This window comes from Rhincodon typus, chromosome 31 (assembly GCF_021869965.1).
Source record: "Rhincodon typus isolate 14 chromosome 31, sRhiTyp1.1, whole genome shotgun sequence".
In the NCBI taxonomy this organism is placed as follows: domain Eukaryota; kingdom Metazoa; phylum Chordata; class Chondrichthyes; order Orectolobiformes; family Rhincodontidae; genus Rhincodon; species Rhincodon typus.
Window position 1 is genome coordinate 3,420,944 of NC_063362.1, and position 25,857 is coordinate 3,446,800.

General features: G+C 40.2%; 1 protein-coding gene across 1 annotated transcript in view; it reads left to right on the forward strand.

The window, feature by feature from the left end:
- Positions 1-460: 460 nt before the first annotated feature.
- Positions 461-25,857, forward strand: part of mib2 (MIB E3 ubiquitin protein ligase 2) — a 78,905-nt gene continuing 53,508 nt past the window's right edge. Inside the window, exons 1-5 of the mRNA XM_048614859.1 lie at positions 461-486; positions 9,490-9,596; positions 13,294-13,488; positions 18,478-18,620; positions 22,311-22,418. Of these exons, the coding sequence (XP_048470816.1) occupies positions 461-486; positions 9,490-9,596; positions 13,294-13,488; positions 18,478-18,620; positions 22,311-22,418 (579 nt within the window). The remainder of the gene's footprint in view (positions 487-9,489; positions 9,597-13,293; positions 13,489-18,477; positions 18,621-22,310; positions 22,419-25,857) is intronic.

The window sequence follows — 25,857 nt, forward strand, 5'->3', positions numbered from 1 at the left end:
CATTGAACAGATTGGTGAGCTATGACAAAAGACTGAACAATTTAATGATTTAAATCTCTTCAGATCCAGGGCTTCAGAAAATTACAAATGGAACTATGTTTGGAGTCCATAGCAAAAATATGATAACACGTTTTACACATTTATTTCCCATCTTAGCAGCAATGTCTGATGAATGAATGCACAACTCTGTGGTTTGTTAAGTTCTGCATTGGAGTTACTTGGAATTTTGATTTCAGACTTCCTTCCTTAAATTACGTGAAACCAACCAGGTTTTTATGTTTTAACAATCCAGCTTTATTGCAATAATTTTTTTGATTTGCAGAAATTATTTTTTTCTCTATGGGGTGTGGATGCTGTTGCCAAGGCAAGCATTTATTGACCATCTGTATTTGTCCTTGAACTAAGTGGATTGCTCAGTTATTTCAGAGGGTAATTAAGAGGCAAACACATTGCTATGGAAATGCAGTCACATGCAGGACAGACCAGGTAAGGACAGCAGTGTTCCTTCCGTAAAGGACATTTATTGTAAAACCCACCCAGTACGTTAAAGATGAAACTTACCATGGTCAGCATTGCTGAGACTTTCAATTCCAGATTTATTTTTACATTGCATTTTTTGGAATTAAATTAAAATGGTGTGATTTGTGCCTGTGTTCCTGGAACATTAACCTGACCTTCTGGCAGACTAGTGCAATGACATTACCACAATGCTACCGTATCCCCAATCCATTTTATTGAACAAAACATTTGTGTTGCTTTCTAAATATTATTTAGATGATGTTGTTAGTGGGAGGTTAATAGCACAAGCTGTTCAATATATAAATAACTAACAGGGTGCTGTGTCCTCACCTTCAACACTTGCAATGTAAGCTTTTATTGTCGTCTTGGGAACTTGTTTCTCCCCATGTGCTACATTATGAACTTGTTAAATTGCTTGATTCACTTTGTGACATTGCATTTTGTTCCAAACATTTGGATTTCCGGTGATTGCCTCCATCCGAGAGTCAGGGTTCAAGGAAAAGCAATTGATAGCACTCTGGTAAACAACATTATGAAGGTCTCCTGATAACCTGTGAATTGCTGAATTAGCCTGTTGTTCGTAGGCAGTAGTCTGCAGTAGTCGAGCTTTATTGCTGTACGTACGTGCTGCTGAAAACATTTCAAATTTGCAGCAAGGGAAGTAATTTCATTAGTTAGATAACGATTTGTAAAATCAAGATACAATGAATTTTCACTGCAAATTAAACATCTTAATATAAAGTGCCCTGATTTTATTTTTGATACTATTGATGACCTTTTTTTGGTTTTGTGTCATAATGTTTCTGTCATTGTCATTTGAATCTTTTTTACAAGAGCCAACTTCTAGTAAAATGCTCCCAACTGTAAATCAGACCAGGACAAGCCAACTCGATTCAGTTAATTGGGAGGAAGGGGTTTCTGCCTCACTTATAGATCCCTTCCCATCCATACATCTGTTGTTTGAAATTGTAATTGGTGCCCCTCCCAATCTGCCATTATTAGGATGGAACATTAGAATCTTAACGCTGCTCAGAATTATCATTTTTTAAGCTTGTTAAACGTAGGGGCTTGAAATGAGTCGACCTTTTTACTAAGCATTCATAAAACTAAGGTCCTGTTCCATCAGCTCCCGCAGCAAAAAGCTTTCCCCTGTTGATTAATATCAACAGCAAGATCCTGAAAAGTGTGGACCGTTCTCTGTGTTTTCTTGAAGGCAGGCATAGGTGACACTTTTCTTCATTGTCTACAATGTACCCGCTCAGTATTCAACTGACCAGGGAATATGTATTTAAAAGCAGGATTTCACACCTGAGTCTAAGACTGTGGTTTACTGGACAGCAATACTCCCTATGCTCCTTGTGCTTTAGAGACTTGAACAATCTGTAGCAGGCACCTCAAAGCACTGTAGAGGTGCCATTGGTGGTGCCTCAACAAGGTCCTCCAAATCAATAACAAAATTCTCTCTCAGGTTGACTTGCCCAGCATTGTTAGTCACAAAGTCCATTGATATGAGGCCTACAGTGTACTGTCAGCAACATTGTCATTTCAAACTTTAAATGCCTGCCAATTTTTAAAAAATCTGACATGCACTATTACAATCTGAAGCAGGCAAGTGAAATTTTAATAGTAATGTAGTGGAACCAATTTTGGAGAGTTGTCTGGGAGGAGTATTATAAATAGTAGCAGCTTAATAAGAAACCGCCAATATTGCTTTAACAGGGAAAATTTCTGCCTAATAAGCCACTTTATATCTTTGAATATGTCAACAGTAATAAGTTGTAAAACATCATAAGAGTTTATTTAGAATTGTCACAACATTTTGATGAGGTTTCAAATAAGAAATTACTAATTATATTTAAATCCAGATTTGAATGTGGGGCTGATAAATGGTATAAAAATCATTAAGGGCAAAAGAGTAGCTAGGGAGAGAACAGGGCCCCTTAAAGATCAACAAGGCTATCGATGTGTGGAACCGCAGGTGATATGTGAGATACTAAACAAGTATTTTGCATCAGTATTTACTGTGGAGAAGGATATGGAAGCTAGAGTACTCGGAGGACTAGATAGTGATATCTTGAAAAGTGTCCATACTATACAGAGGAGGAGGTGCTGGACATCGTAAAACGCATAAAGGTGGATAAACGCTCAGGACCTGATTGGCTGCACCCTAGAACTCTGTGGGAAGCTAGGGAGGAGATTGTTGGGCCCCTAGCTAGATATTTATATCACCGATAGCCACGGGTGAGGTGCTGGAATGCTGTAGGTTGGCTAATGTGGTGCCACTACTTAAGAAAGGTAGTAAGGAAAAGTCAGGGAACTATAGACCGGTGAGCCTGACATCAGTGGTAGGTAAGTTGTTGGAGGGGATTCTGAGGGACAGGATCTACATATATTTCAGAAGGTAAAAACTGATTAGGGTAGTCAACGTGGCTTTGTGTATGGGAAATCATGTCTCACTAACTTGATTGAGTTTTTTGAAGAAGTGACAAAGCAGATTGATGAAGGCAGAGCGGGTAGATGTTGACTATAATGACTTAAGCAAGGTGTTTGACAAGGTTCCACATGGTACGCAGGTTAGATCACATGGAATCCAGGGAGAGCTAGCCATTAGGATACAAAATTGGCTTGAAGGAGACCGAGGGTGATGGTGGAACATATTTTTATGGATTGTAGGCCTGTGAACAGCGGTGTGCCAAAAGAGTCAGTGCTGAATCCACTGCTTTTTGTCACTTACGTTCACATCCAGACAATTTATACAAGAGGAATGGTTAGAAAGTTTGCAGATGACACCAAAATTGATGGTGGGGTTGACAGTGAAGAAGGTTACCTCATAGTACCATGGGACCTTGATCAGATGGGCTGATGGGCCAACAGGGTGTCAGATGGAATTTAGTTTAGATAAATGTGAGGTGTTGTGATTCAGTAAGGCAAACCAGAGCAGGACTTCGGTGCTTAATGGTAGGGTCCTGGGGCGCATTGCCGAACAAAGAGACCTTGGGGTGCAAATATACAATGCCTTGAAGGTGGAGTCCCAGGTTGACAGGGTAGTGTTGCCCGTCCCTGAGAGACAACAATACATACATAGACAAAGGTACAATGGAGATACTTAGGGCTCTGTAAAAAACAATTAAATTATTATGTGCTTAAACAAATAACACACATTTAACTACTGGATCAATCACTGTCTTTCACTGCCCTGATTTCTGTAACTAAACCCGAACGTTATTACCCAAGACAGTTCGCAGCTGGCCAGGCTGAAACTCTGCTCAGTGTCTTCACCATGCCTCCTGACATAGGGTGCCTCCTTACAAGGTATTAGTGAACAAAGGGACTTCTTCAGACTCTTCATACACCAGTCTCTGTGCCAAGTGCATGCCTTATTTGGAATTATCCATGCGCGTGACCAATCCTGAATATTTTGTCCAAATGTATGGCTTATCTGGTAGAGACAGCAGCTAGTGATTTCCTGCAGTTTTAACTCTTGGCAGGCCTGACTGACTTAGTGTAATTCCACTCACATAACAGCCTATTCTTAGCATCATATCAGTTTCCGTTATCTTCTGCCTTAACCAACAGCGGTGAAGGTGGGGTTTGGTATGCTTGCCTTTATTGGTCAGTGCATTCAGTGTAGGGGTTGGGATGACATGTTGCAGCTATACAGGACATCGATTAGGCCACTGTTGGAATACTGCGGGCAATTCTGGTCTCCCTGCTATAGGAAAGATGTTGTTAAACTTGAAAGGGTTCAGAAAAGTTTTACAAGGATGTTGCCAGGGTTTGATGGTTTGAGCTGTAGGGAGAGGCTGAATAGCTTGGGGCTATTTTCGCTGGAGCGTTGGAGGTTGAAAGGTGATCTCATAGAGGTTAATAAGATCATGAGGGGCATGGATAGGGTGAATAGCCAAGGTCTTTTCCCCAGGGTAGGGGAGTCCTAAACTAGAGGGCATAGGTTTAAGGTGAGAGGGAAAAGATTTAAAAGGGACCTAAGGGGCAACTTTTTCACGCAGAGGGTGGTGCATATATGGAATAAGCTGCCAGAGGAAGTGGAGGCTGGTACAATTACAACATTTAATAGGCATCTGGAACGGTATATGAGTAGGAAGGATTTAGAGGGATTTGGGCTAAATGCTGGCAAATGGGACTAGATTAATTTAGAATATCTGGTTGGCATGTATGAGTTGGATCGAAGGGTCTGTTTCTGTGCTGTACATCTCTATGACTCCTATAAGGAAACTAGGAACGTATGTGAAAGTTTTAGCCCGATTCAGGGAGAGGTGTTGCAAGTCATAACTCCATTGACCAGGGTTATTTCTCTTCTGTTTAAAAGTTAGAACTGGTTATAAACTTGTTAAACTGGCAAGATGCATGAAAACAAGGAGAGCAGTGGATGTACAAAATAGAATCTGAAAAATGTGTGCTATAATAAATTAGGTTAAAAGATTACAATTTCCCTATAGACCAATAACCAGGAAATGAATTTTTAAAAGAAAAATTAACAGCTGAAAGGATGATGAAACAAAATTTCATGTTTCAAGACTTTTACTGTAACAAAGGACAAAAAGATATATTGATGAAACACTGTCTTTGTAGATAACATTATCCTTTAAACTAGAAAGCAGAACATTTGGAATTTATCCTTCCAATCAGCAATTTAGCGTCATGATTTTACCTTGATCCTTTACACGGTTTGTACCAAACACAGTGCACAGCAGAGCCAGATGGCCACTGAGTGCTATGTCATGGCAGCCTAGGCATTTTAGGATTTGTTATGCTGTTGAATCCAAATATAAATTAGACCAAATTAATTTGCTGGATCTGAGCAGCACCAAGCAGTATGATGGTTAAACAAATGGCTGTTATTTTGAGATTTGTCAGATGTAAATAGATATATGTCTCAATTCACTGTGATAATATGATGGCATACTGCTTTTGTTTTAATCCTCCTCAACATTCTAGTAGCATTAGGACAATTGAGTTAACCTGTAATGGGTCCATCAGGGCCTCATGTAATGTTTACCTCAGTTTTCGAGCAGAGAGCGGGAGAGAGCATAAATATAGCATGAGCTTAAGGCACAGGTGTATCACACATAGTCGACAAGTGGAACCCTCCAGGATGGGAAGATGGAAGATGATGAATGAGCTGGGAAGCTGACTGCAATTAATAATGTCAAAGCCACTGACCTGAAAGAAAAACAAGTGCCAAAACAAATCAAAACTAAATTAAGGAAAGATGCAAAGTAGGGAGATAGTTAATGAGCATACTCTGGGGAGTGACTGTTTTAATAAGGGAGGAGGAGGAGCATGCATGCAATCATATCTGAGACTCTCCAACGAGTCAACTGAAAAACTTGTACATAGGAATGTAAAATGATGGATTCAATAAATACTACATACTGGGAATTTGGCACATTTTGGCAATTCCCCAACGCAAGTTACATGCACTGTGAATGGCAGGGTCTGAGAAGCCCTGACTGTTGGGCCTCTGACCTGATTCTAATAAGGACTAGGCTGTGGGAGGAACCCAGGAAGGTGAATGAAGAAGAACTATAGAATATTATAGTAGCTCACAGATAAGTGATGGCCTCAAGATTGGATATCAAAGCACTCCAGGGAACAGGAATCAGAAAACTTGAGCAGAGCAGCAGCATGTGGGGATTGTCAAAGAGGGAGGGGTTTGGAATGTATGACAATAGATGATGAGAGCTCTGAGGGCAGGGGCCTAGAGTTTGGGAGTTGGAGATATCTGGATCGAGGTTGGGGGGAATGCGAGGTTGAGGTCAATCTCAGATCAGAAGGTTAGAAGTGGCCACGATTGAGAAAGTCCCTTAATATGGAGTTTGAGGAGGTCAGTGGTAATATATGTGACAGCTCCTGGAGGGAAACACTACTGAAAAATACGTCATACTTGGAAATGAACGATTCTGGTCAAACTGGACCACAATTTTGAAATATATGCAAGAAGAGTCAGACATCAGATGTCACTTGCCAGTTTTACTGCTTTTGCTTCTGGAAGGCATTCTGTGGGATTAGTTTTCCCGAGTACAGCCTCTCAATAGTGCTGGCTGCTTCAGAGTTAGGAACCACGTGAAAGCCTCAAACAGCCATTTGGCTACTGCATGTGGAAAAGTCCTAACTGCACACTATACGGCATTAAATGTGCTCATGTTTCTTGCCCACCATGGGCGTGTGACAGTGTTATTCCTGAGATAGAGTGAATAGTACCGGGTAACAGGTTATCTTGGTGGCTGGTGAAGAGTTTATGAAGATTGCTTTTACACTTAAACGTACACCCAGTGACTGCTACCAACAGTGTGAAACATTAAGCAAAGTCTTAACATTTTACTGCTTTCTTTTCCTTTTGTACAATAGATTAACTATTTGAGAATTAAAGAAAATATTTTGAGGTTCATACTTTTGTAAATTTAATTGTTTTTACCCCATTCTTCATAATCTTTCTTCATTCTCTCAGCTCTCTATATGTGTATGCTGGTTTGCTTCTTATTTACTGTTTTCCAACTGAAAAAGTTATATTGTCATTTCTTCTTGAGCTAGGAAAATGTTATTTTGGAAGCCTTTACTAAACCATGATTTATGAATGTATGGCATGATAATCTCATTGCCCATGTCTCAGTTCCTGAATTGCCCCATCACTTCACACAGCGTGTGCTTTGTCAGGTCTCAGCTGCTGTGTTCTGTGCAAATCTAACCATCCCATTGTGCAACAACAGGATTAACATTGACAAGAACTGCCTTCGCTGTCAGGAAATGAAGAGCCTCAGCGGTTTAATTACAGAGGACTGAGGGTTGATGGGCCAAAACAGCTTTCCTTCTGGACTTATTGACAAATTTGTGACCATATTGTCAATTCATCTTGTAAATAAAATGGTCAGAATTTGAAACTGTTCAGAGACTGTTCTCTGGCTCGGTGAGTTTATCCACTGTGTTATTTAGCCTTCCAGAATAAGATGTTTCAGGTCTATATGGAATTAACCCAGCTCAAAAGGCAGAAGAGTTCTCCAATTCTTTTGAGTTCTTGGGTTTAAGAAAGAAATCAGCTATCGTGCACTTTCTCGTCATCCAGAGCATCATGTTGAAATTTGATTCTGTTTTTACCCACTCAGTATCACGATTTGCACAAGGCTAATTATCCATAGTCCTGTGTGACATCTAGCCAATAGAGTTCTGGGAGCTTGACTGAGGTGCTGTAGTGCAACATTCATTGTGTAGTCAGTCTTGCTGACAAGTCATGTAAATCCAACATCAGTGATGCTTGAATACTGGATGGAGTATCAGAATTTTGCCCATTAAATATGACACAAAGCAAAACTGAAAGTATTCATGTGTCAATCTGTTTTTCTAAATGGGTTGAAACTTATTTCACCAGCTCAAGATTCAGCTGCCAGATGAAAAAATACGGTATTGTATGCCACACATTGCTGTTACTTTTTCCAATGTTGACACAAAAGTTATAACATGGAAACAGTCCATTTGGCCCAACCAGTCCATGTTGGTATTTATTCCCCACAAGCACAAGTGGTTCTAAACATCATGTCTCCATATTCCTTCATGTGCCCCTTTTACCTCCAACCAATCTAACCTTGAATATTGCCATGGTTTCTTCCTCATAACTCCTTATGCAAAGAAGTTTATTCTGCTTTCTTTTCTAAAGCTCCTGCATTTAATCATTTATCTATGACCATCCTTTCTGATCTCTTAACAGCTGGTTACGTCTCACCCATACCATCTTTTCAATATTTTAATCACTTATGTTATGATACCTCAGTTGGTGGTGTTCTAACAAAAAAAGGACACAATTATTCAAGTGTTTTGGATCTCCTATGACCTTGTACCAAACAGCATTTCAGTGAATCAACATTACACTCTCTCTAAAACTTCAATATTCTTCCTATCGAATGGAATTCAGACTATCACAATGTTTAATCAAGATTTTAATAATGTTTTCCCATTGCTCATCATTTCCTCTTAGCTTTTGAGGTTAATTGTTTTTTTTTTGTATGATCCTAAACCAAGGTTCTACCTGTGATGATCTGTAAATCCCCCCACCCCCACAAATCCTCTGCTTTTCTAAGCATTCAGAACATAGTTAATGCTGTTACTTTCATTGGAGCATTCCTGAGTGTCATGGAGAGTCTGTCATGTCTGTTCAAAGGTTTTCAATAATATTGGCCCTGATCTGGACAGGATTTACCTCCTGTGCATTCAGCTGGGAAACGTGGTTATTATCACAAGATTACTCCCAAGTTGCCATCTGGGCACTCTGCCTGACTTTCCCATTCTTAAGCCACCGCGAGGGGCTTGCACCAAGTTGAATCAACAACGGTATCAGAGATTGGGGCCCACAAACCCATTTAGACTGCAAAGACTTTGTGCTCTGTCTTCCCAAAGTAGTACCTATGCAGAAGAGAAGAGAAACAATGGCACAGGAACTGAAATATAGTAACATATATGCTACAAGTTAAGAATCTGTCAACCTGATTTCTGTTTAAAATACAAATCTTAAATGTACAGAAGTTTCTTGATGCAAATACTATGCACATATTTTAGAATCTGTTAATTAACAGCTAAGCTGCCAAACAAAATGCCCTTTGCTTTTGCTTCGACTATAAATTTTAAATGGAATAATTATTTGTCCAGTAGAAAGTTCCTAAAAATAATTTGCTTTTTCGAGATCTACTTAATTTTATGTTGATAAGAAACTATAGATGGCACTAGTTCATTAGAAAATTTTGATAACTACTAAGAAATGACTAGTTCATAATTTAATTGAGATATTTAAGATGATAGAAAGATCTCTCATTCTTAATATTTAATGTTATCTGAAATTGATTAAGCCTGGAGCTTTGGAAATTAATAGAATGTTCATGTGCTTTTTGCAAATTGGGATACTCCTATTGCAGGCTGTTTGTTTACGGTTTTGATTTCTTATTTTTGTATTCCCTTTGTTTGCAGTGTTCCTGTTGGTCCACGGCAGAATTTACCAAGAATTGTACTAAGGGGGATCTTCCAGGGCAGTAAAGTTGTTCGAGGACCGGATTGGGATTGGGGCAATCAAGATGGTGAGCATATTGTTTTTGTCAGCTCAGTTTGTGGGTAGACGATGGCTTAGTGGTATTATTGCTAGACTATTAATCCAGAAACTCAGCTCATGTTCTGGGGACCCAGGTTTCACGGCAAGTGGTGGAATTTGAATTCAATTTTAAAAATCTGGAATTGATAAGAATCTATTGATCGCCATGAAATCAATGTCGATTGTTGGAAAAACTCAACTGGTTCGCTAATGTCCTTCAGGGAAAGAAATCAATCATCTTCACCTGGTCTGGCCTACATGTGACTCCAGACCCACAGCAATGTAATTGACTCTCAATTGCCGTCTGAAATGGCCTAACAAGTCACTCAGATGTACCAATCACTACAAAGTCTCAAAAAAATGAAACTGTACGGATCAACTGGCAACGACCTAGGCACCGGAAAAGCTCTGTTGACCCTGCAAAGTCCTCCTCACTAACAACCAGGGGGGTTAGTGCCAAAATTTGGGAGAGCTGTCTCACAGACTAGTCAAGCAACAGCCTGATATAGTCACACTCACAGAATCATACCTTACAAGCAATGTCACAGACACCACCACCACCCTCCCTGGATATGTCCTGTCTCACCGGCAGGACAGACTCTGCAGAGGTGGTGGCACTGTGGTTTACAGTCGGGAGGGAGTTGCTCTGTAAGTCCTCAACATTGACTCTGGACCCCATGAAGTCTCATGACTACAGATTAAAATGGGCAAGGAAACCTGCTGATTACCATGTACCGTCCTCCCTCAGCTGACGAGTCCGTATGCCTCAATGTTGAACAACACTTGGAGGAAGCACCGAGGGTGGCATGGGCACAAAATATACTCTGGGTGGGGGATTTCAACGTCCACCACCAAGAGTGGCTCGGCAGCAAATCCGAGCTGGTCGGGTCCTAAAGGACATAGCTGCTCGACTGGGTCTGCGGCAGGTGGTGAGGGAAAAACATACTTGACCGCATCCTTACCAATCTGCCAGCTGCAGCTGAGTCTTTCCATGACAGTATCAGTAAGAATGACCATCGCATAGTCCTCGTGGAGAAGAAGTCCTGTCTTCACTTTGAGAATAACTTCCATCATGTTGTGTGGCACTATCACCGTGCTAAATGGGACAGACTTCGCACAGATCTAGCAACTCAAGACTGGGTATCCATGAGGCGCTGTGGGCCATCAACAGCAGCAGAATTGTACTCCAGCACAATCTGTAACCTCATGACCTGGCATATCCCCCACTCAACCATTACCATCAAGCCAGGGGAACCACCCCAGATTCAATGAAGAGTGCAGGAGGGCATGCCAGGAGCAGCACCAGGCATACCTGAAGATGAGATATCAACCTGGTGAGGCCACCAAACAGGACTACTTGCACGCCAAACAGCGAAAGCAGCAAATGATAGACAGAGCTAAGCGATCCCACAACCAACGTATCAGATCTAAGCTCTGCAGTCCTGCCATATCCAGTTGTGAATGGTGATGGACAATTAAACAACTCACTGGAGGAGGAGGCTCCACAAATATCCCCATCCTCAATGATGGAAGAGCCCAGCACATCAGTGCAAAAGATAAGGCTGAAGCTTTTGCAGCAATCTTCAGCCAGAAGAGCCGAGTGAATGATCCATCTCGGCCTCCTCCACTGGTCCCCAGCATCACAGATACCAGTCTTCAGCCAATTTGATTCATTCCATGTGATATCAAGAAACGGTTGGAAACATTAAATACTGCAAAGGTTACGGGCCCTGACAACATTCCGGCAATAGTACTGAAGACTTGTGCTCCAGAACTTGCTGCTCCCCTAGCCAAGCTCTTCCAGTACAGTTACAACACTGGTATCTACCCAACAATGTGGAAAATTGCCCAAGTATGTCCTGTACATAAAAAGCAGGTCAAATCCAAACCAGCCAATTACCGCCCCATCAGTCTCCTCTCGATCATCAGTAAAGTGATGGAAGGTGTCAGTAACAGTGCTATCAAGCAGCACCTGCTGAGCAATAACCTGCTCAGTGACGCCCAGTTTGGGTTCCATCAGGACCACTCAGCTCCTGACCTCATTACAGCCTCGGTTCAAACATGGACAAAAGAGCTGAATTCCTGGGGTGAGGTGGGAGGCACAGTCCTTGATGTCAAGGCTGCATTTGACCGAGTGTGGCATCAAGGAGCCTTAGCAAAACTGGAATCAATGGGTATTGGTGGCAAATGCTCCGGTCGTTGGAGTCATACCTGACACAGGCAGATGGTCGTGGTTATTGTAGGTCAATCATCTCAGCTCCAGGACATCTCTGCAGGGGTTCCTCAGGGTAGTGCCCTAGGCCCAATCATCTTCAGCTGCTTCATCAATGGCCTTCCCTCTCTCATAAGGTCAGAAGTCGGGATGTTCGCTGATGATTATGCAATGTTCAGCACCATTTGTGACTCCTCAGATACTGAAGCAGTCCGTTTTTAAATGCAACAAGATCTGGACAATATCTAGACTTGAGCTGACAAGTGGCAAGTAACATTCGCACCTCACAAATGCCTGGCTATGAACATCACCAATTAGAGACAATCTAACCACCATCCCTCGACATTCAACATTGTTACCGTCACTGAAGCCCCACCATCAACATCCTGGGGTTTTCATTGACCTGAAACTCAACTGGACTCCCGACATAAACACTGGCTATAAAAGCAGGTCAAAAACTGGGAATACTGTGGCGAGTAACTCGCCTCCTGACTCCCAAAAGCCTGTCTATCATCTACAAGGCACAAGTCAGGAGTGTGATGGAATACTCCCCACTTGCCTGGATGAGTGCAGCCCCAAGAAGACTTGAGAAGCTGGACACCGTCCAGGACAAAACAGCCTGCTTTATTGGTACTACATCCACAAGCATTCACTCCCTCCACCTCAAACGCTCAGTAGCAGCAGTGTGTATCATCTACAAAGATGCACTGCAGAAATTCACCAAACATCCTCAGACAGCACCTTCCAAACCCACAACCACTTCCATCTAGAAGGACAAGGGCAGCAGATATATGGGAACACCACCACCTCCAAGTTCCTTTCCAAGGTACTCACCATCCTGACTTGGAACTATATCGCCATTCCTTCACTGTCGCTGGGTCAAAATCCTGGGATTCCCTCCCTAAGGGCATTCTGAATGTACCCACAGCACGTGGATTGCAGTAGTTCAAGAAGACAGCCCACCACCACCTTCTCAAGGGCAGCTAGGGACAGGCAATAAATATTGGCCCAACCAGCAATGCTCACATCCCATGTATGAATAAAACAAAATTTATGTGGATAAGGCAGGAAATTAGAATTGAGTATCAGATTAGCCATGATCTCATTGAGTGGCAGAGCAGACTTGATGGATTGAATGGTCTAGTTTTGCTCCTATGTCTAATGGATTTCAAACTTGAATGCAGATTTTGTTCATGGTGACATGGGGGGAGTTTGATTCACATTCTGAGTCCATGGTACAAGCATTGTCAGATCCTGGCACTGTTTGATAGTTCTATTTCCAAACTACAGATCTTGCTCTTTTTAACCAGGATTCAAAACTTCTTAAGTTAGTATTTTAAATTTAACCATGGAGCACCTGCAAACTTACATTTTCTGCTACTTTTGGCCCTATGTGGCAGTCATTAATTGTGAACAAGATGAATGACTTTAATTTTACAAAAGTGCATAATTAATTAGTTATTTTGCTTTGTAGGTGGGGAAGGCAAAATTGGGAAAGTAGTTGATATTCGTGGCTGGGATACTGAGTCAGGGCGAAGTGTTTCGAGTGTCACCTGGTCAAACGGGACAACCAACGTCTATCGAATGGGCCACAAAGGAAAGGTTGATTTAAAGTATGTCACAGATTCTGCAGGAGGCTACTACTACAAAGATCATTTGCCAAAACTAGGTATGTTTGGATTGTTTCTATAAGGTTATATCAGCAGCGAATTTATGTTGAACAATATGTACCTGTTGACCCTTTTTGTTGATCTTGAGCTCCACATTGTACTTGTGAAGTCATATTTAGTCTGCACCTCTCCTCTTGACTAAAGTGCTTGCATTTTCTGATGTGTAGATTTTCGAAATATGATTACCTTTTTGACATCTCCGCTTATTCCTAGAAGTGGGTGTCATTGTGTCTGTGGTGTGTAACTTTTGTATTGTGAATGTAATGCGAAGTATCTCTCTTTTGTGTTGCAAATCTCAGCTCACAGTCCCAGTAAGGTTTCACTTTGTATTCATTTTCCTGCCCAAAATGTTAAAAACTCTCAGCAGGTTGCTGCTCCACCTAAACTGTTGGCCTGATCATCTGAGAATTGATCAACTTGCGTTGCTCAGATATACCATCTGGTGGTTAGTTATTGAGCTATTTTGGTAGTGCCTTCAAAACATCAATTACGCTTTGTTGGTTGTGAAAAAATTTGGGACCCAGGAAACTACAAGAGAAGAAGATTTTTTTTTGCCAGCGGAAGAAGTTGTCTAAAATCAGACCAATGTGATGCCAAGATTTCTATACAAATGGAGCTTTATCAGTTTAAATCAAAACAGTGTGTACTGAAGACAGACTTGATTAATAATTGAGTAGCGCTGTTCAAAGCAATTTGCTGGCACTGGATCTTTGTTTTGTAGCTTTAAAGTGATACTGGCTTGCTTGGTGCGAGAAACTGCCGCTGTGAATCATTTCTGTTGTAATCACATTTCTATAGAAATGATGGTGTCAGTATCTTGCAAGCTCAGGATGAGGTCAGCCAAACACATCTTCACAAATCATTGCCATTTTAGTGTACTTTATTTGATTTATTTCTAACAGTCCTTTGTCGTATATTGTGTTGAGTTCAGTAGAAAAAGAGGACAGTTGGCTTCATATAACAATACCAGCTTCATATCAGGGTTACCCTGTGTAATTCCATTCCCTTTGCTGTTATATGGTGTCCTTTAAATTTCTTTTGTTTTCATGACTTCCTGTTAAACATTATGATTGCTTCACTATCAGTGGTTATTACTATTAATGAGTTCCACATTCTGAGAGATTCCCCATATTGTGAGGAATAAAGGTATAATTTCATGTATTTTTATTTTGGTAATTATCCTAAATTAATCCCACTGTATTACTGAAACACGGACCTAATATTTTTCCAAAAACTGAAGGAACTATGGGTGCTGTAAATCAGAGAAAAAACATAGAGATTGCTGGAAAATCTCAGCAGGTCTGGCAGCATTTGTGGAGAGAAATCAGAGTTAACATTTTAGGTCGAGTGACCCTTCCTCAGAACTCCATTAACTTTGATTTCTGTCCATAGATGCTGCCAGACCCAATATTTTTCTACTTACCATTTTATATATTCTCTGCTGTAGCAAGTTTTACCCTGGTTTTTCTTCGTGACCATCCTGATGAATTGTAAATGGCGATTAATATCGTTTTGAAAGGGATATCTGAAACTGCACACAGTACACCCTTCGGAACTTAATCAGTGCAATGAGTAAATTCATTGTCACCTGTTTAGAGTTCAATGTATGAACGACACAAAATCCCATATACCCTCATTATTGCATTTTCTACATGTAATCTGCTTTTAAAACTGTCTGGTTGCATTTAAAACCTTCTGTTTACCTGCTTTAAGAAATATGCCATTTTGTCTATATTCCCTATTATTCTTACTAAACTATTGATTTCTACTTATCAGTGTTGAACTGTGCTTGTTACATACCTAACTGGGACCCAGATGTTTTTTGACGTTCTTCCTTTTGGTTTGTTATGCTCCTGCTTTTGATGTCGTCTGCAAATGTTGATATTGCTTCCAGGCGTATCTGTAGCTGTCTAATGGAGATCACAAAGTCCTGTACAAGTTCTTGGGCAGGTTACTAGATATATTTTGGCAAAGCATGAAGCATCCTGTTTTCTTTCTATCAATTTACCCGATGAATAGACTATGAAATATGATGCTGTCAGCTGAAGGCCCCATTTCAAAACCAAATAGAGACTTAGATTTTGCAAGTAGTTCTAACAGTTAGAAAACATTACAGATATAAATGAACACAGCATTAGCAATTGTGCATAATTTCATTAGAATGCGTGTTGAGTTTGGGGTGAATTAGTACTGTGGGTGCACATATGTGCTTGCATGCAGTTGAAGTGGATTTGATTAATCATGAGAAAGATATAGATACGAATGACTAAAAGACATTTGGCCCAAAGAACCCACATCACATCGGTTGACTATGTCATATACGCTATTCAGATGATTAATTTCTCTGTAAATAAACTTCCATGGAGGTGAAGCTATATGAATTTCCTCTCTGACCTGTGAAAGAAGCAAAACTCCAGGATTTCAGTTGTGATTTCACTATTCAAATAGTGTCTGTGATTGTTGTCCACTGCAAGCAGGAATAAAAGCTACATATCACCAATTTCAAAAGATTGTTATTGCCTGGAGTGGTGCTGTAAAATGGCTAATAACAATTCAGACAGCAGTTGTCCACCTTTCTTGAATTTTACTTCCATTGACCTCAAACTCTCATCTGCACTTATCAAGTAGCGCAATTATAGCAAGGAACAGAGTGAGGGCAGGCAACTAAGTTGTTCCAGCTGAACACCTCCAACTGGCAGCAGAATTTTCCAAATAATGAAACCATCAACCTCTATTCTTTACAGAATCAACAGAAGACTAATATTCCTCAGCTTTAGCGTTGAACTAATCATCTAACCTGCACTGGACAAAACATTTTCAGTTTTGACCTCCGTTCTGCCAGGTCTACACCTCTTTCTGCTCCTGATCTAAAGTGCTCTCTCAGTGGACACAAGTCTTTCCTTGGTGTGCCCCCTCCCCTTTCTGTGCTAATGTTACTGCAAGAAGTGGCATATTGGAGTTAGATCAGCTGTCCTCAAACCTTGCAGCTGCACATCAGATCTGTGTGACAAACTGCTGTGCAGTTCATGCCAGATTTAAATGATGGGGAGGTGAGGCCCAGCAGTTTCGCAAACGTCAATTTCTCTGAAGCAATCAATCGGGAGCTGCAGTTTGATTTCCAGGACTTTTAAGCCTGCTTTTGGGCATGGTCTGCTGGAAGTGGCTCTATGTTGCCAGAACACAACCAATGTTCCCACCCTAGCTCCAGTTTTAAAAAGCAGTGCATAGTTTTCTGCAGGTTGAGGATTAAATGTCTGAAGTTCCTTTGCATTTAATTATGCAGTCTGTTTAAAATATATACAGTTGTAATTTCAGTTAGTCAGTAAATGAGAAATAACTTCACCATTTTTGAGCTAACAATTGGCAATTTTAGGATTTTCTTTTAAAAAACTGGTCCTAAGTTCTCATCTGCCCAATTCTGTCAATGATTTGGAGCTCTAGGATTGAGAGTCTTTTTTGAAAGTTGGCTTCTCTCATTACTGGCATTTAATCAACAATGATCATAGAACTTGGCTATTCTGCTGAAACCAAAATTGCAGCAAAAATATCCAGTTGTTTTTTGCCACGTGTTAAAAGTTTCTTTCAAGTGGAAACCAAGGCAGCTTTAATTTCTGAGTATAGTTGAAATATGTTACACGTACACTTACAGTATGTCGTCTTTGCATGTTGTATATGTGTTCAACCACAGTTAGTGATGGAAATGTAATTTAAATAGCTGAGACATTGTAAAAACAGAACAAAAATTGAATTATAAGACAACAGATGCATTTGCAGCTTTTATTTTTTCTCGTGTACAGATTAATCTACTTTGACTTGTTGAATACTGAGACAAATTTCAGTCTACCCTATCCAGTCTTTCTGGGCCACTGCATTTCAAAAACATTCTGGAAGATCCACGTTAATTGTGGACACAGTAACATTAGACTGGGAGATTTAAATTATAGTCTTTCACTAATTTCTTGCAAAATAATATTCAAAGCATGTTGCTATTGCCATTTAGTAATACCTTTTTCTTTCACTTTCAGCCCATACTATTTCTGATTTTTAGCTTTGACTCAGTGTTTTGCACTGTTAGCTCTGAGTTTGAAAATTGTTGGTTCAAGCCTCATTCCAGAGATTTGAGCGTATAACTCAGGCTGACATTTGGGGCAGGATTGAAAAAAGCTAAACCAAGCTTCATTACTCTCTCGGTTAGACATCATAAATCCAATAGCACTGACTGAGGAAACAGGGTAGATCTCCCAGGCGTTACGACAGCATTTATCCTGAAATCAACAGCAGCAATATCAGCTATCTAGTCATTTGTCTTCATTGCTGTTTCTGGAATCTCATTGTGTACTAACTGAGTGAAATATCTCTCTGCTTGGCATCCTCTCTTTTTGAAAAGTAATTCACTGCTTGAGAAGCACTTTAGAATGTTCTCAGGTCGTGAAAGCTGCTGCAAGCTGCAAAATTTGAAGTTTTTTTATTTAAGGTCAATTTCTAGGCATTCTTTGCAACATTCTGTGAGCTTATTTGGTAATAACAAAATAAAAATGGAAAATACTGCAAATACAGAACAGGTCTGACAGCATCTGTGGAGAGGGAGGCAGCATTAACGTCTTACATTTGTGACCTTTTCATCATTCTTGTTCTGCCAGACCTGTTGAGTGTGTCTAACATCTGCAGTATTTTCCTCTTGTATCAGACTTGGTTGGGTCATTTTATTTTAATCCGATTCTGCTTTGGCAGCAGTTGAGGCCAGTTTTGTTTTACACCTTGGGAATGAGCAAATGAGTAGCCGTAAAAATATATCTGTAGAAAAATGTCAGGCTATTTCAGATTTCTCTCAATTTTTGATTAGTTTTTAAATTGTTTAGAAATAATTGTATTGTTGAGATTTAATATAGAGCTTGCAAGGTTATGCTTTATGGTAATGTCAAAACGCAGCCGCGCTTCTTGAAACGTTCATGAGCTTCTCACATTGCGATTTACTGTTCTTCTTTCAGGTGAACATGTTGAACTCCCCAGGCAAGAGAGTGCTGATGGCCACTCATTCCAGCACAATGACAAGGTGAAATGCCTTCTTGATGTAGATATTCTTCGCCAGATGCAGGAAGGACATGGAGGATGGAATCCTAAAATGGCTGAGGTAGCTTTCAATGCTGTCAGCATCTTTGAAATATTCCATTTCTTCAGGACTGGCAACCTGTCGGTGCTAAAATACACTCTTAACATACTTTCTGTAAATAAAGGTTTAATAGTTTTAAGGGATAGTAAGAACTGCCGATGCTGTAGAATCTGAGATAACAAGGTGTAGAGCTGGATGAACACAAGCAGCATCAGAGGAGCAGGAAAGCTGACGTTTCAGGTCTGAAATGGGGCAGGGGAGGGGGATTCTGAAATAAATAGAGAGAGAGGGGGAGGCGGATGGAAGATGGATGAAGGAGCAGATATGTGGAGAGGAGTCGGACAGGTCAAGGAGGCGGGGATGGAGCCAGTAAAGATGAGTGTAGATGGGGAGTTAGGATAGGGATAGGTCAGTCAAGGGAAGACAGACAGGTCAAGGAGACAGAGGTGAGGCTGGTAGGTAGGAGGTGGGGATGGGAGTTGAGGTGGGAGGAGGGGTTAGGTGGGAGAAGGGACGGACAGGTCAGGGAGGCGGGGACGAGCTGGGCTGGTTTTGGGATGCGGTCAGGGGGAGGGGAGATTTTGAAGCTTGTGAAGTCCACATTGATACCATTGGGCTGCAGGGTTCCCAAGCGAAATATGAGGTGGTGTTCCTGCAACCTAGTTTTAAGAATTGCTTTGTTCCTGTAATAGTAACCATGAGACACAGTGTCTGACTTTTAAACACCATTTTAACTACAATTTCAAATTAAACACTTCAACTCTGCTTGTCCTTTTCTCCTTCCTTCTCCATTTGTTCTTTTTAATTTGATCATCCTCTCCTGGCCTTCTATAACTTGAAATATTGTGCAGTGGATCCTGTCTTTCAAGGTTGGAAACACTTTTTTAAAGCTCCTATTCATACCAGGTTCTCTGCCTCTCTATCTCTCTCCTCATTTTTTAATGTTTTACTTTCACTTTGTTTCAAGTTAATATAATCCCTTCATTTGAATTAGTTCTTGGAATATAGACACATAGATTGGTAAGCTTGTATATTTTTATATCTGCTTTATTACAAATTAATCTTCAATCATTTTTTCATTCTCAGGATATGGGTTTCACTGGCAAAGCTGGCATTATTAGTTGCCCTTCAGAAGGTGGTGATGCGATGCCATCTTAAGCCACTACAGTTGGTGCAGGCACTGGTAGTTTCAGGAATGTGACTCCCTTTCAATAAAGGAACAGCGAAATATCTTCACATTACCTTGATATATGACTTGAAGGGACCTTGATATGCATCTGTTGCCCTTGATTTTGTCCTCGAGGGAGAGGCGATGGCCTAGTGGTATTATTGCTGGATTGTTAATCCAGACACCAAAGTAATGTTCTTGGTTGGGGTGGGGGGTGAAAAATGAAAGAACTGCAGATGCTGTAAATCAGGAACAAAAACAGAAGATGCTGGAAAAGCTTAGTAGGTCTGACAGCATCTGTGAAGAAAAATCAGAGTTAATGTTTCGGGTCCAGTGACCCTTCCTCCTGTTCTGGGGACCTAGGTTCAAATGCTGCTGTGGATTCAATAAAATCTGGAATTAAGAGCTAATGATGATCCTGAATTCATTGTTGATTGTTGGAAAAGCCCATCTGGTTCACCAATGCCCTTTAGGGAAGGAAACTGCCATCCTTACCTGGCCTGGCCTACATTGTGACTCCAGACCCACAGCAATGTGGTTGACACTGAACTGCCCTCTGGGCAATTCAGGATGGGCAATAAATTCTGGCCTGGCCAGCAATGCCCTCCTTCTGTGAATGAATGAAAGAAAACTTTACCTGATGAAGGATGCAGATTTGGGATGTGCTGCTGAAAAACCTTACCAAGTTGCTAGAGTGTAATTTGTACATCCGTATCCGCTACAACTGCAATATGTTAATAGTGGAGAAATTGAATGTTTAAGGTAGTAGAAGTTATGCTGTGTAAGGTCACTGCTTTTCCCTGGATAGTATTGAAATTGTTACAAGGTTTTGCAACTGTGTTTGTCCACAACAGTGTTTCATCAGTCTTCTGACTTGTGCCTTGTAGGTAGAGGGGAAGCTCCTGCGATGTAGGATGCCAGCCACTCATTGAAGAATATCCACCAGTTACAGATTTTAGAGGGATGTCATTCTGCTGATAGCTCACACTACGTTGGATGCTAATTTAAGAACTACTAACTAGTTCTTAGTCTAGACCATCAGCATGATGGTAAAATGCACCATGGTGGAATGGGTCTTTAGTGTGGAGATAAAATGGCATGTTCCTGAGAGGTGGGCAGCGGTGACCATACCCAAAACTGTTAATGGGCAGTACCATTATTAGCTTATTCCCTGATTGGTTCTGTATTCACCTGCTACAAGTTTCATTTTAGCTGCTGTGTCTGTCAGTGGTGTTGATACCATCCCACTCTTGCTTATGGTTGCTGAAGTTCACCAGTGAGTGTATTCTCTGCTCATGCTACCCTCAGTGCATTCTCCAAATGGTATTGAACACTGATTCAAGAATCCAGGCAAAATGGTAGGTGGTAATCATCAGGTTTCCTTGCCATAGTTTGATCTGAAGACCTTGGATGTCTCACAGTCTAGATTCAGGATTGAAGAGTACCAAGTCTTGCTCACCAATCTCTACACTACTGTCTCTTTACAGCTTGTGGATCTGTTTCATGGTGAGACAGGAAATCCAATGCATATGAGTGTTTAGGAAAAGCCATGAGTGACTTATGTATCCTTCTCTAACTCTACAACCTGTCCACTACTCCCTCTAACTTTTCATTTATGTACTGCCTGGACTTTGGTGCCTTCCCACCTTCCCCATCAATCCTCCCCATCGTTAACATCATGCCTATAGTTGTGCAGGTCTCCCACGCTCTGGAATGTGTTCTCAAAACTCATGTGCCTTTTCATGTATTTCTTCTCCTCTAGGGACCCTCTTAATATTTACTTTTTTAACCAAGGTTTTTGGGAACTCCTGGCTCCAATCTTCTCTATCCCAGTTTCTACTTTTTGTCTGACTCAGTCTTTTCAAAATACCATGGATTTATTTTGTTGATGGGGCTGCATAAATGAACATACTTATAAAAATCTTATTCTTTTGTTACCGTTTTCTAGTTTGGGCCTTTCACAGTTTTTGATTTGTATGTCCATACTATTTATATACCTCTCAGATCCACACGATTATTTCCCTTCAAAGTGATGGGCAGGTTTCACCAGCTTTCCCTTATCCTCGATTGGCTCAGGGCTCTCCTTTTGAGCCTGGATGTGATTTACATCTTTGTAGCAGGAAGTCGTGCCCAAGGTGTTGTCTGACTATTGGGCTGAATCTCAAAATAGGTGCAGTGATTTAGAGTGCAACTGAAAATTTGTCCAAATTTGAGAAGATTCAGCAATTAATTTATGAGAAAATTTGCAGAAAAAGAAACGAAAGGAAAAGCCTGAAACCAATCAAAAAATGTGGTCAAGTTCAAACGTTCCCAGATTCCACATCAAGGGCTTGAAATAACAATTAAATGTTGCAATAATAATAGTGATCTCAAACCATTATAAACAAGCTATACAATGAATGGCACATTTGTCAGTTTTTCACTGCTTGTTAGCTACAAGATAGCGACAGGGAACAGGACAATTTTTCTGCTTCAGAATTTCAGTATGTCAGAGTTCACACTTGCTGTTCTGAATAAATTAATCCCCATCTTCTTTCGTATAGTATATTGGGCGGACTGGTACAGTGCACAGAATAACTGACCGAGGAGATGTGAGAGTTCAGTACAGCAATAATATTCGATGGACCTTCCACTCTGGAGCTCTTACCAAGGTACAACTAATAGTTGAGCCTATTTTCTTATCCAGAAGACATTTTGCATCAGTGAAACATGTCACATTTAACTAAAAAGATGAGATGAATAATTCATTATTCCAAACAGATGCAATTCTTATGAATGCTTTTTAATCAAGCCGAATGTAATTAATGTATTACAGGAGTTTTGATTTAACTGGATGTGAGCTCTATAACTTGATAATTCAGTGTCACTGTCTTAAAGACCCTGCCTGGCATATAATTCCAATGTATTACCTGTTTTACAGCACTCTGAAAAGAGACACCTATTAACAATGGGTATACATAAGCAGAAAGTAGGTCTCCATTGTCCCATAAACAACAGAAAATGATGGAAATATTAGACAACATCTGTGGATAGAGAAACATTTGTCATTTCAGAGCTGATGAAAGGTCACCAATCTGACGTGCTAACCGTTTCTCTCTCCACAGGTGCTGCATGACCTGCAGCATTTTCTGTTTTAATTTCAGATTTCCAACATTGTCAGTATTTTACTTTTATATTGTTGTAGTCAGTATCCCATTTAGTTATTTATCTGTAATTTTTAAAAAAAGGCAGAGACTGAAGAAGTTTGCTTTATGACCAAGTCAAACCAATTTATTATCACTGAGTACTGGCATTGACTTTATCATAAAGCAAACTTCTTTGGGTGTATATCAAATATTTCCTATCAGCTTGCATTACCCACATGCATGTATTCTACTAATAAAAGAGCTGAGTCTATGGACAAAAACCTCAACTGGCAATATTTTATCAATAAAAAGGGCAAAATTTGTTTGCATTTATTTTCAGGTCTTTAACTGATGGTAAATCTCCTTTATGTGCCTAAACTAGTTGTCATGTTATTCTTTGGGCTTGATTGTATATTACTGAGAGGAGCATGTTCTGCTCCAGACCTAAAATTCGCTGTTGGACTTCTGGAACAGGTGCTTTACCAGTGTTTCAACATGTGTAAATGCTATTCATACTCTGTTAAGGCAACTGTCAGAGAAAAGTCAGTGGCAGTTTTAGTAGAGATCTAGATTAACAGCACTTGATTGCAGCTTCCAAATTGCTAAGGGTGGTATTACGCTGCTTCTCTCACAATCAACTGCAACACTGCTGAATTGATGGCTGAAATTTTTGATCGCAAGGTAAAAACATCCAAGCTGTAATTGGGACTTGCAGCTGTATTTCTGCTTTGATATTTGTACGGCGAAGCAAATTCCCTCTCTTCCATCACAGTGCAAATCAAGACCCTTCAAAATCTGTTCTCGGGTGATTGCTAGGCTGAATTCTCGGTTGGGAATGCCAAGTACTACTTGACCTAGACTGTCAGATTTGTCCCTCATGAATGGGAATTCAGTTGTCTTCCAATTATTATTAACCTATCTGAATTGCGCGTTTATACTTTATTGACCTGACAAATTATTAGTCTGTATTTAAAGTATTCATTTGAAAACTAATGTATGGAATAAAGGCAATGTTTGTGCCAGCATTAGATTGAGCATTATACACTCATCCACAAAATTAAAGTGAAACTTGATCATCTGGTAACATTAGTAATGTCTTCATATTCCTTCCACAGCTTAATGGTGACATGTACATCATCTAACCATACCCTTTCCTCTCCTTGTTGTCAAAAGCAAATAAGAAAAAGCAATTGTTGATTCATTTGTGTTGAGCAATAGTATAAGTAACTTAAATGGTTTGACAGTGTTCCTGCAGACTTCCTCCTAACAAGCAACTCTTTACCACTGTTCTCTTTCTTTCACACACACAGCATGACTTTACAGGTGTGACTGTACATGTGCAGGTAGATGATGGCTGCCATTTTTAATGGCAATACTCATCTGTTGCTTTGGGAACACCCACTCCATGAGATAAAAATGAATAGCTGCTTTATAACCTTGTTAAAAAGTATCATTTCAATTACAACTTCATTGAAAAATCTCTTCTCCAAAGACCAGTCCTGAACAGAAAGTTAAATATCTTCAACATGCTGAGTCAAGAAAATCTTTTGACGTGATTTAAGCATGACTCAGATACTTCCAGATATACCGAATTTAATACCCCAGAATACAATAATACAAGAAGGATTTATAAATAATAAGTTTAATCCATTCATAAATGGAACCAAGAACTGAATGGCCAGAATTCAAAGAACAGTTATGTCACTAGTCAGAGTCAAACAGAAGAATATAGAACATTTATGTTAATTAATAATCATCTAGTATGCTTAACTGAAAGATTTGCGGTTGGTCTCAAAAGCCTCCGAGACTATTTCCTAGGTAGAACATGTGTACTAACTTGATTTTTGATTTTGATTTTACTGTCACGTGCACTCAAATACAGTGAAAAGCTATGTTTACGAGCGGTACAGGCAGATCACAGTAAGCAAAGGACTTGCAGATCAAGAAGGCTTGGAGGCATAAAGGTTACATTGCAAGTTGCATTATTTAAGGCAAGAGTCCATTCAACAGTCTGATAACGGCCAGAAAGAAGCTGTTCCTGAACCTGCTTGTGCGTTTGTTCAGACTTCAGTATCTTCTGCCTGACGGAAGAGGTTGTAGGAGATTATTACCGGGGTGGGATGGGTCTTTGATGATACTGGCCGTCTTCCTGCAGCATTGAAACACTGTGTACAAGGGAATGTTGCTTTAATATTGTTACATTGTCATTGTTCCAGAGCGCCAGGAAATTAGCATTTAGCACATATTAAGCAATATGCATTATTGAAGGATGTTTGGTACACAGTTCTGTTCCTATTGGTTTTTCAATAATTGTTGGACTTGTATTCCAAAAGATTTAGCAGCCCACTGAATATATTGAAATATATTTGAAACCAGACCAGTTAACCCAGGTTCGATCTGCACCTGTATTTACATATCAGCAAGATGACTATAATTTATTAGATTTCTTGTGTGCCATTAAATGTTGTGTACTTGTCTACCATACAAGACAAGTTTGGATAGAGGGAAATGACTGGGGAGGTAAGGTTGAACGTTTACAGTTTGTACATGTCATGACATTGTGTAGACTCCATTCAAAATGTTTCCATTTAACAGATGAGAACCTTTAATTACATTCTAAAAGAAAAGGCTAATCAATTTATTGTCTATTCACAATATAGATTAATGATATGGATGAAGGAACAAAATGCAACATTTCCAAGTTTGCAGATGATACCAAGTTGGGTGGGAGGGTGAACTGTGATGAGGATGCAGAGATCCTTCAGCATGATTTCGACAGGTTGGGTGAGTGAGCAAATCAATGGCAGATGCAGTATAATTTCGATAAATGAGAGGTTATTCACTTTTGAAGCAAAAACAAGAAGGCAGATTATTGATAACAAGGTGTAGAGCTGGATGAACACAGCAGGCCAAGCAGCATCAGAGGAGCAGGAAAGCTGACGTTTCGGGCCTAGACCCTTCTTCC